This window comes from Alligator sinensis, unplaced genomic scaffold (genome assembly GCF_000455745.1).
Source record: "Alligator sinensis unplaced genomic scaffold, ASM45574v1 scaffold694_1, whole genome shotgun sequence".
Taxonomy (NCBI): domain Eukaryota; kingdom Metazoa; phylum Chordata; order Crocodylia; family Alligatoridae; genus Alligator; species Alligator sinensis.
This window is the reverse complement of record NW_005842339.1, coordinates 760,626-776,023: the sequence shown is the minus strand read 5'-3', so window position 1 is coordinate 776,023 and position 15,398 is coordinate 760,626. Positions and strand designations below refer to the sequence as shown.

The 15,398-nt window shown below is 44.6% G+C and overlaps 1 protein-coding gene across 1 annotated transcript in view; it reads right to left on the bottom strand.

Annotated features, from left to right (window-relative positions):
- Positions 1 to 1,114: 1,114 nt before the first annotated feature.
- The window catches only part of WDR45B (WD repeat domain 45B), a 27,362-nt gene continuing 13,078 nt past the window's right edge, over positions 1,115 to 15,398 (bottom strand). The window contains exons 4-11 of the mRNA XM_025210165.1: positions 14,403 to 14,504; positions 12,415 to 12,502; positions 11,763 to 11,857; positions 10,391 to 10,581; positions 6,425 to 6,510; positions 4,494 to 4,595; positions 3,670 to 3,791; positions 1,115 to 2,977 (exon numbers count right to left, since the gene is read on the bottom strand). Of these exons, the coding sequence (XP_025065950.1) occupies positions 2,871 to 2,977; positions 3,670 to 3,791; positions 4,494 to 4,595; positions 6,425 to 6,510; positions 10,391 to 10,581; positions 11,763 to 11,857; positions 12,415 to 12,502; positions 14,403 to 14,504 (893 nt within the window). The 3' untranslated portion in view covers positions 1,115 to 2,870. The remainder of the gene's footprint in view (positions 2,978 to 3,669; positions 3,792 to 4,493; positions 4,596 to 6,424; positions 6,511 to 10,390; positions 10,582 to 11,762; positions 11,858 to 12,414; positions 12,503 to 14,402; positions 14,505 to 15,398) is intronic.

The window sequence follows — 15,398 nt, the reverse complement described above, 5'->3', positions numbered from 1 at the left end:
CTGGGCTCCCAGGTCTGCATGCAGGGCAGGGGCAGGCTGCCGCTGTGGGCTGGGGCCAGGGCAGCACTGTGCTTGGGGCAGGTGATGGTGCTGGGAAGGGGCTATGGCAAATTTTGGGGTGGTTGCAGCCCCCCACTCCCAGTGCCACCACCACCCACCAAGCACAGCCCAATCTAGCCCCACACTGGGAAGAGCTCAGTGCTGCCCCACCCCAGCAGCAGCCTGCCCTCACCCTGCATGCAGGTCTGGGGGGGAAAGAAGAGGGGAAGGAGGGAAGAGGGTGTGCATGGCCCCCATGCCTCCCCCAGGGAGGTGTGCAGCAGCAGGAGCCCCCCCCAGATGAGTCACTTGACTGTCCTGTGCCCTCCCCCACCGTGCCTGGGCAGAATCTGGCACTCCCTCCCTCACTGCAGAGGCCGTGATCTGTTCCCCTCACACCCCCCCCCATTCCTCCCCCCACAGACTTACCAGCTGGACCCGGCTGCTCTCCACATGCTGTACTCCTGGCCGCCTGCATGCTACATTTTGGCTGCACGCACGCACAGGGCATTTATTGGCTATAATCAGCCAAAAAAAGCCAATTGCCATTACTCTCACTTTTCCTTATATTGGTGCCAGTCCAATATGGGACCAATGCATCAGTGCACCTCTAACCAGCACATATTGCTACTGCTAAATCAGCCAGTATGGGCTCATCTACATGGTCATGAATGCCCCACAATTATGGCACATTAAGTTTAGAACCTGTAATAACAGGTACTAACTTAGTGCACTGTAAGTCAGCGCTACTGTGCATTGGCACAGATTAATGCTTTTTGACACTAATGCACAGTAGACCAGACCTACAGTGCATTAACAGTTTGCCAGCCATACTAATGTGCAGTAGAATATCTTCTGCACATTAAGCATCTTGTATAGACTCGCCCTATTTGATGTAGCACTTGTTTAGAGTTCCACAGAACTGCATCTAGCCTTAGCCCTTCACCAACAGCAAGACAACACTGCTAAGCCAAGTATTAACATGAAAAAAACCCAAAATTTGAAGTCACTCAAGCCCCCCCACCCCAGCCCATCCCATCCCATCCCACTCTCCCAAGTACAGAGATAACAGGGTCAAAAGCTTCATTATCCCTGCTGTATTACATAAGTGGTGCATAAGAAGTGCTCTAAAAATTGTGGCAGGCATAACTGTTTTACCTGGAGCTTAAAGGTATAGGCTTTTTTTACCACAGGTGTGCCCATCCTGCAAAACAAGTCAGCCCATGGCTGTTCTCTAGCGTCTTGCATTCCTTTTTCCAGTAACCACCACAATACAGCTATTCAGAGGCAAGTTTATTCCCAATGTTTAAACAGAGCTTATGGAAACTGGATCTTTGGCCAAGAGCTCAAAAAAATTCACTGCTAACCTTAAAACAGATACAGCAAAATTAGTTACTTTTATTTAAAAGAAAACATTACAAATAAATGTGCAAAACAAGTAGTTTCCATGATTAAATACACGTAAAAGCAACATGCAAACTTGACATCAAAATCTGCATAAAAGTTAATCCTTAGTATTTTTATTACATGACACTAAAGAAACTTGCCAAATTTAGATAACTTGTAGCTAAATCTTAAGAGTGAACTAGGACTTCAAAATTTGAAGTATCTGTGAAATTAAATCTCAAAAGAGGGAGCTTATTAAAATGTCTTGTATTTAGTGCTAGTAATTGAGCGCTTGTGTTTCAGTTACCAATATTTTTGTGCCTTATTTCAAAAGGAAAAAAAAAGGAACATTTGCCCCTCATAGAAACATTACTTTTCCTCCTGGCTAAGTCACATGAGAGCAGTTTGGGTTGTTTTATTTACCCCAAGGCCAACACCATTTAGAATGCAGCACTTACAATGTTTGCAGGTTTAGAGCCATTATCGTAAGTGTAGTTCACGTCACTTAATTCAGACCATGTTGGCCTGTCAAGTCTTCCCATTGAAGCACAGAGACAACTGATATTTTAGAAGCAATTGTCACAGCAGTACTCGAGTTCTGCCTGGAATGGTTGTGTTTCATTATAGACGGAATCTCCCACATTCAGAACACGTCAGCTTCGTTTGCCACGGTATCCTATCCAGTTTGCTTCATGCACTGAGTAGTGGTTAGTTAGGTCAGCAGCACCTAGATGTGCCGGTGTCTAACATGCAGTTTGGCACCTCTGACTTATTAGTGCTGACAGTTTATTCAACTTAACCAATATCAATGTGTACACATGACTAGCAGTCTGTGTACACAAGACCACCACCATTAAACCCTACTCTAGATCAGATGCAGTTTAAAACCATAGCCATATGCATCATTCCCCCCACCTCACCCATCACAAGGTTTGACAGGAGAAAGACTAGTTCTGTTTTATGGCAAGTTGCTGGTATAGCCATCCTAGTCACCTAGTATTTAGGAATTATTTCCCATCCCCCAGAGCCTCAGTAGAAGTGATGTGATGCCCCAGTTCTTCAATTTTCATATCTTTTATCCAAGTCAGTCCTGAAGTTTGTACAACCCCCCTCTGCTATTGTGATGTGGCAGGCACTCATCCTAACTCTAAGGTAATTTCACAGTTTAACTACAGAAACCCAATAGGCACGAGCTGTTGAAAGCCACTTCTTGAGAGTTGGAGTTGACAGTAACAAAAAAAAATTCAATATTGAAAATTCGAAGAAAAATGAGTCTTAACATTACTTAGTCCTCTATATCAGTGTTTTCTGATCATGGTGGACCAGGCTTCTCAGTAGAGATCTGCTACACATCTTGATCATTACTGGACATTCATATACTGTCCTTCCATAGATGCAGAATAGCCAAGGTAGTACCTTTGACCTAGGCACTTCCTTCAGTTCAGTCAGAGCTTGTCATCAGTCATTTCTAGAAACTGAGCGTAGACGTCCCTTGAGCATTCCCCTTTTTGGTTGAATAAGAATTTGTAGTAGCTACCGTCTGCACATATTGCTGGGGAAGGAAAAGAATCCTTTAAATCCTATGGTTCAAGAGTTCTATACACTTACTTCAGTGTGCATTTTTCAGGAAACATTTCTCAAGCCAAGAGCACTGGTTAACCAGGCAGCGTGAAGCAAGTTACTTTTCCCAAGGTATGCTGGCTTGATCCAAAACTGAGAGAGGTCAACACCTTCTGCTCAGTGTCTTCTAGGTACCACTGATACTATTATCAGTCCAAATCGCCTGGGCGGTCTCAAAGCTTTTCTTGCTCACTTTTCCTGCCTAGGAGTACAGACTCTTCTCACTCCTTGCAGCCCTCCACAGTGACCTCTCCACAGTTTCAGGACAGATCAAGGCTCCGGTTTCTTGTCCGGACATCCTTACCCCTTTAGAGCTAGATACGAGTAGAGGGGTGGTTAGCCACATTAGTCTGAAATCAGTCTAAAAGGTGCTGTCCTGCCTTAGTTGGTTCAGGAAGGGAAGAACTTTTGTAGGCAACAACTTAACAAGATGCTTTGAGAAAGCAGACTGTCACTTATGAAAGCTCTTGCCTCTCTGAACCAGTTAGGTTAACATGCCACCCTGCCCTACCTCTACAGCTGGAACTTGGTTATTGCTGGAAGTTGCGGGGCAGGGCTCAAAGGCTGGACTTTAAAACTTCAAACCAGACATCCCCAAGCTGGATGCCCACCCAAAAGACTTACCTATGACAGCATTTGGCTCTGTTCCAAAGGCACAAATGCATGGAGAGCCCGAGGGAACCTGAAACTTGGAAAAACTCCATTTAGAACTGAAGTATTTGGGGAGGAAACTGGCTGAAGCCAAACTAAAAAGAAAAGAAAAAATAAAATCAGTATATCCACTCATTTTGATATCAGCTCCAATTGTCAGGGCAGAGACCACAGCTCATTCAAAACTGCAGACATGTTTGATCATGTCATATGGATGTAGCAGTCTGCTGGTGCTAGTCAGACATGTGACTGCTTTGGGCCTGGTAACCTCACTTCAAGGACTGGAAACACAATTTGCCACCTTTCAGTTAAGTCAGATGATCATTTCTCAGAAAGAAAAAGCTGTACAGGTTGTTGCCTAAATAGGTGCAGTACTGAAAAGAGAAACAGATATACAAAAGCTTTAAAACACTAGCAGAACAGCCTTCTAGAAACCATCACTAGCAGGGCCACCTGTGCATCACAACCAAAGATTTGATGCATTAGAAGCCTTCAACCCTTCTGCCCAAGATCCACATAGCATTGCTGGCTGTGGTAAGGTCCCTGCTGGACCTTCTTCCTCTTTAAAGGTGGAAGATATTTACCTACTACAGTAATAGCATCTCTTACAGCTTTAAGCTGCTTCCTATTTCATATTCATGCAGTGTGCCAATCTTCAACTTTTCCAAGCTCTTGACAGGTACTGGTCTGACTAAGTACTGAATTCATTAAAGAGCATTAGTTTTGGTACCAATTAGAATTGAACCTGTTTCCCACCCCACCCCCCACAGCACACTACAAAATGAACAAACTTGTACCTTGACTGCTTGTTTCTTTTGGGGTCTTCTGCAGCAAAAATATGCACTGTGCCATGGTCACTTGATACACAGATTAGGGAAGCATCCTGGTTGAAGTTAATGCTATAGTGGAAAGCCAAAAAAAACTGCAGTTGCTTCTTAAATCAAGTCATACATCACATTTGGCAACAGTTTGACTATACTGTGATTCTTCTTTTAAGTATAAGGTGAATGCATCAAGGAAAAAATTGCCAGTCTTCCCACCTACCTCCTGCTCCCCATTTTAGACAGACGGTGAACTGCAGCACTGAGGTACAGAATACATGGAACAAATCTATCAAAACTGACTGCTGCTAGTGTGCCCCTGAACTGAAGAACTAGTTTATTCGGCTCTGACCAAAGTCAACACTGTAGCAGACTGGAAAGAGGACTCCTTGAACAACAGCATTTCTAACATAAGGTCAAGAACACTTTTAAATGTTTCACCTGCAATTGCAAGGGAAGTCCCACTTCATTCCTCTAGCTGTGCTTTTAAGAGGCTGGAGAGTAGTTTAGGCAACCAAATCCCAGCCGTATCTTTGACAAAGGACCATACAGGGAATCTTCAGATAGAACCATAGGGCTGGAAGGGACCCTGAAGGATTATCGGGTCCAGCCCCCTGCACGAGCAGAAAAGACATCTGGGGTCAGACTACCCCAGCCAGGTGACAGTCCAGTCTTCTCTTGAAGACCTCTAGGGTAGATGATTGCACCACCTCTGGGGAGAGCTTGTTCCATAGTCTGGACACCATAGTGGTAAAGCAGTTTTTCCTGATGTTCAGCCTGAAACTATCTTCCAGGAGTTTGTGGCCATTGTTTCTAGTTTTCCCCAAGGGTGCCCTGGTGAACAGTTGTTCACCAAGCCCCCAATGTATGCCTCCAATATAGCAGTAAGTCACAATCAGGTCCCCTCACAGCCTTCTTTTCTTTAGGCTGAAGAGTCTGAGATCCCTCAGCCTCTCCTCATATGGCTTGCCATGCAAGTCCCTGATCATGCGGGTGGCCCTTCTCTAGACCCTCCCAAGCTTTAGCATGTCCTTGCTGAAGTGCAGCACCCAGAACTGGATGCAATACTCCAGCTGCGGCTGCACCAATGTTGAGTAAAGTGGGAGAATCACATCTTTGGATTTAATGGAGATGCATCGGTTGATGCATGCCTCATCTGGTTCCATTCTGCCCAACGGCACAGATCTCAGAGAAAGTATGCATACACACTAGGGGTGTGCGAAATGAGCTGTGTTTGATTTGGATTTAGTCTGAATCAGGGACAGTAGTTTGATTTGAATCACTGTTCCCCGATTCAATTCGGCCAAATCCGAGTCTGAAGGTTTGATGCAGATTCGGAGAATCAGCGATTCAGCTATAGACACAGCTTTAAATGTTTTTTCCATATACCTTGAGGTACCAGGCACAGATCGTGAATGCTGCGATGCTGAGGTGGAGGGAACGTCACACAGGAGCGCAGGGGGGGCTCCCCCGCATGCTCGGTGGCAAACCCGGAACTGGACTAGAAGTACTTCTGATCCACTTCCGGGTCCACCCAGTAGAGGCTGGGGGGCTCCCCACACCCCCCTCCCCACCAGCTCAGTGACTGGTGCCTCGCCCCCCCCCCCCCCCCCCAGGAGGCACCAGTTGCAGAGCCAGGCCCCCCCGGCATACTCCTCAGCAGATCCACCTGCTGCCTTCATGAGCCACCTGCTACCTTGATGTATGTAGAAAAAACATTTAAAAGCTAGGTCTGTGTCTGAATTGATTTGGAGGGTTCCGATTTGATTCGGAGAGATTAAGAAGGGTCTCCCAATTTAATTTGGATTCGGAGATTCGGCCACTGAATCAAATCAGGGACCAAAGCTTCGCACAGCCCTAATACATGCTCTGTCATTCAAAGAATGGAGAAGGGAAGTTAAACTTACCAGTAAATATTGGCTGCTTGTGATCCTCTTCGTAGTTCCTGGATTAAATGCCCTGATGAAGTATCAAATATTCTTATAAGGGTCCCCTTGAAAAAAGTAATGAAGTGGTTTATTAGCCAACATGGAAAGAGCCTTTGGCCTTTCCTGTATTTGCAATACCACCCAGCCTCCTGAACACCAATATTAAAAATAATTTTAAGCACTAATATTTAACCCAAACACCCACTTGTGTCAGTCAATTAATAACTGTTTGCATTAAGATAAACTAGGTAACTTTTATTAAAGTCTAATGTTAAGAGATCTGAAAGAGAAGTTGGATTTTTTTTGACGTTGCAAACACTTTAGTGTTATGGTTTAGATAAAAATTAGCATCAGGACTAAAATAGGTTGCAAGAGCTTGCTCAACCAGCTAGAGTTGATTTTGCCTCCCTCCCCCTCTATAAGCTCTGCAAACATTATTCCAATCTTGTTTCCTCATGCTCAGCATTTCCCATCATTGCTCACTATTCTGCAAGTTCCTCAGTTTGAGCAAGGACAGCCAGCATAGAGCAAGACAAGTTACAACTTTGTGTCACTGCCAGAAAAAATCCTTAAAACAAGCCAACGATCCTCACACCAGCTACCATCAGGCTGTTGTAGCTGCGCGCACAGCATTAGTATGGCTTGCTTACTAAGGCTCTCAAACTGCTCCATCTCAGAATACTGTGTTCATGGTGAGGTTTGATTTAGTCTCAAAATTAAACTTTAAAAGTACAATAAACAGCACTTGGTACCTGAAGTACCTGTTTCACTCGGTGAAGTCAGGATAACGTGGGGTGCACCAATAGAAATGTTTTGGGCCGATACAGATAGCCAATTTTTAGGAGGCATAAATCGGTCCGGCAGCTTGAAGAGCAGTGTCCAGATAGTAAATCTGTTATAGTGGAAGAGGAGGGGGAAGGCAACAGGTAGAGGCCCCCATGGTGAGGGAGAGTGGGGCCAGGGCAAGGCCAGGTGCCAGACAGAGCCGTGGCACACACCATGGGGGGCATGTGCCCCCAGATCTGCATGTGGGGTGAGGGTGGGCTACCACTGTGGGCTGCACTCAGAGCAGGCAGCAGCAGTGCTGGGAGGGAGTCTACGGGGTATAGCTCCCCCAAACCCCACCTCCCAGCCCAGCCCCCCCCCCACCAGGAAGAGCCTGGTGCAGCCTCAGCTCCCCCTGCCCCCCACAGATCTGGAGGCACCCCCCCATATGCCCTCTTGGGGTGCACACAGCAGCAGGAGCCACTCCTCCCTCCCCTGAACAAGCTGCGGCTCTATCTTGTGCCTCACCCCAGGAACACTCCCTCACCATGGGGGCTTTGATCTGCCAACCCCATGCCCCTTCCCTCCCCACCACCTTCCATCACAACCGACTTGCCACCTAGATGCATCTCTTCAAGCTGCCAGGCTGTGCTCCTCACTGCCTGTGTGCTGCACCGAGGCTGCACGCATGCACAGAGCATTTATTGGCCACATCAGGAAAAAAAAAAAAAAAAAAAAAAAAGCCTATTTCCTTTACATTGGTCCAATATTGGATCAGCACCAATATATCGGTGCACCTCTAGATAAAAACGTGGGGTCAATAACAATTTAAAAGTCCAGCTACTGTTGTAAGCAATGAGACAGAAGTGCAGGAGTGCATACGTTACCCCACACATAATACCACCACCACCATCCACGTGCACTGTAGCTTCAGATTTTTGCCTACCGCGTTAGCTTAGGACAGCCAGGCTCCTATGTGTGGTCTTACCTTAGAGGCATACACTATTTATTAAGGGTGAGAAGCAAAGAGGTTTAGGGTGAGATCTTTAAGTGGATCAACTATGTTGGTCCAGTAAGAGTCACCCTAAGAAATTCTTGCCCCCTCAATTTCTGGACCAGTCACGGCTCTCTTACGTTGCCATTTAAAGTGATATGTTAGACATGGCAAAAATGAGTCCAGTCCAGTCTCAATTAAAAAAAAAAAAAAAGCACTTCTCGCCCACCAATAACTATAAAAAAGGCAAAGGGACATTCTCTTGTCCTTTAGGAAGTGGGTCTTGTTAATCTTGGCAGATCCTAAAAATTTAAGAATGAAAGGCCTGCATACCAGCTGTATATCCACATTAATGAACATCCAATATCTCCTGAAGAAGTAGTGAATGGAGTACAACTAGCCTGACTAATTTACTTCCATGAAGGAGGGAGAGGAGGGCAGCAGAGAACACAGAAAATATCTGGCGTCACCTCCCACCTTTCTAAAAGTAGAACTCCTCAGCAGGCTGCTCTTTGCCAACCTGCTTTCTCCACACGTTTGTGACAATAGATGGGCCTCTTGCCAAGCACTCTGCTTTGCAGTCTTTCCACACTGCCTTTCAGAAAAGTAGCAAAAGCTTAAGAATACCGCAGCCCACAAACGGGAACAAACAGTGGAGCTGACTAAGGGAAGAAGGACACAGTTTATGAAATACAGAAGCCTAGGCTCCCCAAGGTTTGTACCCTAGAGCACAATTCCCACTGTCATCTGTGATGAAAAAATCCTACCTGAAGGACCCTAAATATGGGGCCTCCGAGCCTAAGAAAAAATGAGTTACGTAATCTTGAAGTCCTTCCTTGATGTACACTGCATGGGGAAGAGTCAATATCTATTTCTCCCTATTTAAGTAATGGATTGACTTCAGAAGGTGGGATTTTCAAAAGGACTTCAAGTTTCACATGTATGTCCTATTTATTACATGAAAACCATGCTATTAAAAATACAAAATAAACTAAACATCCAAAAACACCTGCTTTTGGTGTAGAACAGGGGTAGGTGACCCCTGGCCTGTGCCCCACCCCTGCTTGGCATGCATGCCTTGGGGGAGGGGCTGGGGCTGAACTGCCACAACAAGGATCGGACCCCTTGCAACTCCCCTGCCGTCTGCCCCGGCATGCCAACATCTTACAAGATGGGTTGTGCGTGTTTTTAGCACTCTGCCCAAAACACTGCCAAATCCTGGTCTAGATGTTAACTGAACAGTGGCATTTTTAACTAACCACTGTCCAGCAATGTTATTCCGATTGTGAGAGCATCATTGTAGTAGAAGAGCCACACCACAAACCAGACTTCTAATCCTCTGGTCCCGTACTCCTGCATTAAGGGCTCAGAAATAGATTTGCATTACAAAAACATTTTCTTTACAGTGCAAAAGACTGGGGAGTGGGAGGGGGCAGTGCTGTTAATTCTGCAAAGGTTTCCCATCCCCCCCATGGAATCTTGAAAAATATTTCCAATTTCATATTTTTAGCTGAGAGAACTGGGGGGAGGGAGGAAAAGAGAGAAACTACTTAATTTCAGCAAAACAGAAGTGGATTAGGTTCCTGGGTCTGGAGCTTAAAAAAAAGATGAAGCAGCCAGAAAGAATTAGCCAGTACAGCTGCTGACTGACCTGTAAGAAAATATTCCCATCTAGCAACAAAGTTTAGCTTGAACCCCCCCACCACACACACACACAGATATTCAAACTGGGAGTGGGGAGAAGTGACAGAAGAATGGGACATGTGAAGTAGATGAGTCTAAAAGCCTCAGTCTTTGGTGTCTCAGTAAAATAAATAAATAAATAAATAAAAATAAGAAATCCAAAGCCCTTAAAGATCCCAAATAATATCATTAGAAGAAAAGAGTTAAGCTATGCAGCAAGCATTCTAGATAGCCAAAGACCAGGGATTTGAGCAAGTCAGTTGTGTTAGTGGCAAATGAAGTAAAGTACTGAATTATGCCAGTACCAGACTCCTGTTAAGTATCCCATCATGCTGAGCCCATAGCAAAGATTATGCAGAAATTGTGCCCACCTCAGAACCTAGGTTCATCACAACTTTAGTCTTCCAGTCATTAGTGACAACATCCATGTATTTAACACTAGGACTCTACACTACATTCTAACAATAGCCACATATAATAGAACATTTAAAGGATTTCCTTACTTTTTCTGATGCTGTTGCAATTCTTGTTCCCTGAAGGTTTAAAGCTATACAGCTCAAAACTCCTTCATGAGCTGGTATGTCTACAGGAGGCTTTTCTGTGTTAGCCAGATCCACTATCTGCACATGCCCAGTATGTGTTCCAGGGAATGCAAGGAGGGAATTATTACTATTTGGACAAAGGACACAAAGGCCTGGAGAAAGAGAGAGGGCAATTTATTTTCAAAGCCTTAAACATGAATGAGCTTGAATAAATAAGGACAGGATTTCTTAAGACTAATCCAAGAGCATTTGATGGTTGCCGCCATCCCAAAGTAATTATCCAGCCAAAAGTGTAATGCAGGGGGTTGATGCTTGGATTTTTCTTTTTAAATGGATGTAGTGAGTTAACACATCAACTTGAACTCTGAGACAGCAGCTTATTCAAAAGTACAAACAAGCTAGTTCACATCTGTCCAATAAGCTGGACATTTTCAAAAGTTAAGAAAACAACCCCACCCCCCCACCCCCAACTTTACAGGTCTGAATAAGAATTATATAAAAGTCTGGGAAGGTTTCGCTTTGCTGAGAGTTGGCATAGCAGAAATATTTTCAGAACAACAATGAATTTGGGAGAGGATTTACAGAAGTGCAGGACTGAAGTTCAGCCACGTAATAAAGACTGATGGCCAAAAGCTGAACTTTAAGATGTTGCAAGTTAACATTCAATTTTTTTTGGCTCCCTCAAGCTCCAAACTATTTACTGAAATGGGACCATCACACCTCTTCTGAATGTAAGCCACTGGATCTGGTGACCAACCTACTGTAGTTAACACCAACTATATGGCAGATGTACTACTAGCATACTAGTCAAAAGATTTCTCTCGTATCCTCCCTGAGTCAATACCAATTTAATATTCATACACAAGGGATAGGATGCATTTGATCTAAGAAAGCTCAGCAGCAATTTAAAGAGTAATTACTGCTTCAAAACGGGGAGAGAAAGCAAGCAAGCTACAGACAATACCAGTCTTATTAATTAAAAGACTAAAGACTGGAATACTATTAATAACTGGTAACTTAATCTCATCCTGGCTTGTTTGTTTCCAACCCAGAATGACAACAGTTTACAGAGCACATATTTGTAACTTCACTAGTTTTGCATGAAAAAAAGTGCTACTCCCATCTTGTTTTGAGAAGTTAAGCTTATGGCAAAGCAGAGTCAATGAAAAGGTGTCTTATACCATAATGCTTTAGAACAACCCCTGGCTTGCATTTAGCATTAAAAGCACACACTTAGCTCATAAGTTGAGTTCTAAGTAGCGTCAAGTGGGAGACAAGATTAATAAGGGCAAAATAATATGGGGGCAGGAAAGTAGTTAAGTATACAACTAACCTTTAGGGTTGTAGCAAGTTTCAAAGACGTGCAGCTGGTGGGGATTGTGTGTGAATGTAAAAACCTTTATCATAGAGTCCAAGACTACCACAATCCTGCAACAGAAAAAACAAAAATACTAATGTCTTCTCAATCAAGACCAGGACAGTAGAGAAGTGGGGATACGTTTCAAGTACTAATATAATTAGTTCATTTCTACAGCTGTTTCTGCCTATAAAAGGCAAATTTTGTTTTGCTCTATAAACTCCCACCCTCCTGAGCAGCAGTAACCAAGAGTCCTGCAAGACTGCTTCAACCCACAGCTGTGACATCTAACAAAGCAAATTGGTTCCAGCTGTTTAGATGCTAGAACATGTTCTTCCCATACAGGAGGCAGCAGGAACTCCTTTAACACTCTCCTGTACAGAGCCAAAGTAGAAAACACCAGAAATTGCCACATGAGAACACCTCCCCCTTAGGGTGTCAAAGTCCAGCATACTTTAGATGTGATGCACTGTCCTTCACGCTTGTCCAAAGCCCAAGTTTAGATCAGTTTAATTGCCAACATAGGACTTTAAGAGTTTCTTTCCAAGAACAGCTGAGAATTTTACAAACAATTATATGCACTGCAAGTCAGTCATGCGTTTGGTATGAGTTTTCATATCACACCTACCTATCTCTTCGCAATTTAACTGCTTTGACTTCTGTAGAAAATTCTATTTCAATGACAGTCTTCTTTTTCAGATCATCCCAGATCATCACTAAAACGGCAGAAAAATCCCATTGGCACACCAGTGATTTTTGATAAAACAAGATATTTTATGCTCAGAAACCAATGTAATCAGTAATGAACAACTTCACAATAAAAAACTTGGGTATTGGATGAATTAGATTTTTTGGGGCTGCACATAAAAGATGATGGGTTTTCAGAACCAGATGCTGGGGGCAGTGGGGGGCATGCAGAAATCCAGGCATCTTGAGGTAACCCATAAGTGGAGGGAGAAAAAATTATTGTGGGGGGCTGAGCACATGTGCACCCCACCCCAGCAGGTAAGTCTGTGGGGGACGGGAAGGGCAGATCGAGACCTCAGCAGTGAGGGAGGGAGTGGGGCACAGGCTGGGCCAGGTGATGGGACAAAAATTGGAGCCTGGGTGGCTTGTCCATGGGGGGGGGGGGCAGGAGGGGGGGGAAGGGCTCCTGCCACTGCACACCCCAGCAGAGGCCTGAGAGGCCTCCCAATCTGTGTATGGGGTGGAGATAGCTGCCTCTGTATACTGGGCTCTGCGCCTTGTAAGCCCCACAATGCCATGTGCTTCCTGCCACCAGGCAGGCAGGGGGCACAGCCTAGACCAGCGGTGGCAGGTATGTAGGGTCACACTGTTCCTGGGGCAGCTGCAGTGGCATGCAGAACCCAGCACAGATTGGGTGAGGGCACATGCCTCCTGGGCCTCTGCTGAGGTGCACACAGTGGCAGGAGCCCTCCTGCACCCAGGAGGAGCCACCCAGGCTCCAACTGTCCCACCACCCAGCCTGGCCAGGACCTCATTCACCCCAGCCCCTGCCCCACTCCTTCCCTCACCATGGGGGCCTCAATCTGAGCCCCCCCCTTCCCTTTCACAATTGATTGACACTTGCCTGCCATGCTGGGTAGCTAGTGATCCATACACTACAATCCTGGCTGTGTGCACACCCTTCCCGCACCCCTGCTGCAGCTGCCCAGAACCCGCAGCCGGGCTGCCTTGCAGCCCTACTCACTGCCCCGCATGGTGGGGAGGGGGGGGATGGCAAAGCCCTGTTAGCCCTGACTTTCCACCGCCTATGAGATAACTCCTGCATCACAATCTGAATTAGGGGAGTGGGGGAAATAAAAACTAAAAATAAACCTTTGGTTGCTTCACCACCCTGAGATACAGTCCGAACCTCCTCTATAGTTTAAGTTCTCCCACAAATTTCCCAGCAAGACAAACTGATTTTATATTTCTACAGAATTTGGTGCTCAAGATTTCTTCCTGTCACTTTCCCAAACTGGTACAAGTGTTTTCCAGTTTGAAATATTCACTGAATATCAGTCCTAGTTTTATAATGAACCTGGACCTTCAGCACTGGATGGTTACTTTTATCTCTATAATTCCAAGCAGCAAGGTATCACCACTGAACTTACTCTCAGGCAGTAGTGAACAACTTTGTACTGAAGCATACCATTGCTACATCATGTTTGCTTAGCCTTAGCACACCTGCTTAGCCAGCAAGCCAAAGATAGGGTGGTATAGATACAGAATGCAATACAAAAAAAGCTAACATTTATATAAAGAGAAAAAGCATTAAGACAGAGGCAGTGCACCTCAGCACCTTGTGTAAAGCAGTCAGTCCTTCACTCTTGAGTAATTAGTAGAAGTGGCTGAACATGGTATACATTTTATCAGAACTGTATGGGGTCGTCACTGCTTTCATGTTATAGGCATTCACTTTAAGTGGTAGAAATAAACCTAGATACTGTAACATTTTAGATCAGGTGCACACCACACTTCAGAACACCATTAAAAAAAAATATTTAAAAAAAAATATGTATGTATGCATGTACGTATGTGTCTGAGCTGCTTGTGGTTAGACCCCAGGGATCAGGGATCCCTTTATAAAAGTCTAAGTGCTCAGTACCATACCTTTGTTAGGCGGGTATTTCGGTTTTTTTCCTCCACCCACTAATGCTAAATAGTTGCACCGAAACAACATTTCAACATGCCCAACACCTCCTTCTAGGAATTCTGGAAGACAAAAAGAAGATGTTTATAAACTTATGGCATAATAAGTCTGAACAGAGGGGAAAATAAGTGTTCCAATGCCATAAGAGCAACACTTTTAGGACATACTACAGCAGTCAAAAATAGTTGTGCTCGTGCTTGTATTAGGATTTCTTTGCATTAATGCACTGTGACAAGAAAATGCTTTAGTATAAGATAAAGACAGCTGATGGACACGGGCCCTAGAGAAACACTGCATGAGATCTGTTTTCCAGTTAGGACAGGCGGAATTACTCAAAGCTGAAAGTTATGTTTAGAGCTAGGTTTGTTAGGCATCTGCTTACTGGAGAAGTTTGATTTCTGAGTTTAAGATGAAGAGTTCACATTAGATTTATTCCTACAGAACAGCATTTTGGATGCCATCTGAAATAAGAGCAGGAACCATCTCTCTGTTCTAGAGAGCTTCCAAATCAAACATGGCATATGACACTGCTAGTAAAGGTGGCAATGGGACAAGGAACGCAAGTAAAGCAGGCAAAGGTTACAGTAGGAACAAAGTATAGAACAGCGAGCTACTATGTACTCTTCAAAGGGGCCATACAAGTTTAAGAATTAGGAGGACAAGGTTAGGGGTGCTGACATTGGTGGGGGGGGGGAAAAACACAGCAAAAAAAAGGTACAAACAGGAGGAAAGGAAGGAATATCAAGTTTAGTACAAGAATATATTCTAAGAGGAAGAAAGGAAGACCTATCTATTATTGCTTTTCACTGTATAGCCTGAATGATGTTAACCTAGTACAGTTCTCCTGCATCTTGCCCATTTCACTTCCTGGTTCTCAAGATCTAGTGTTCTCCCCTTTATCCCTCAGTTGCATGATGGATTGGTTTTTGGACTGCAATATCAAGAAAGGTGTTTGG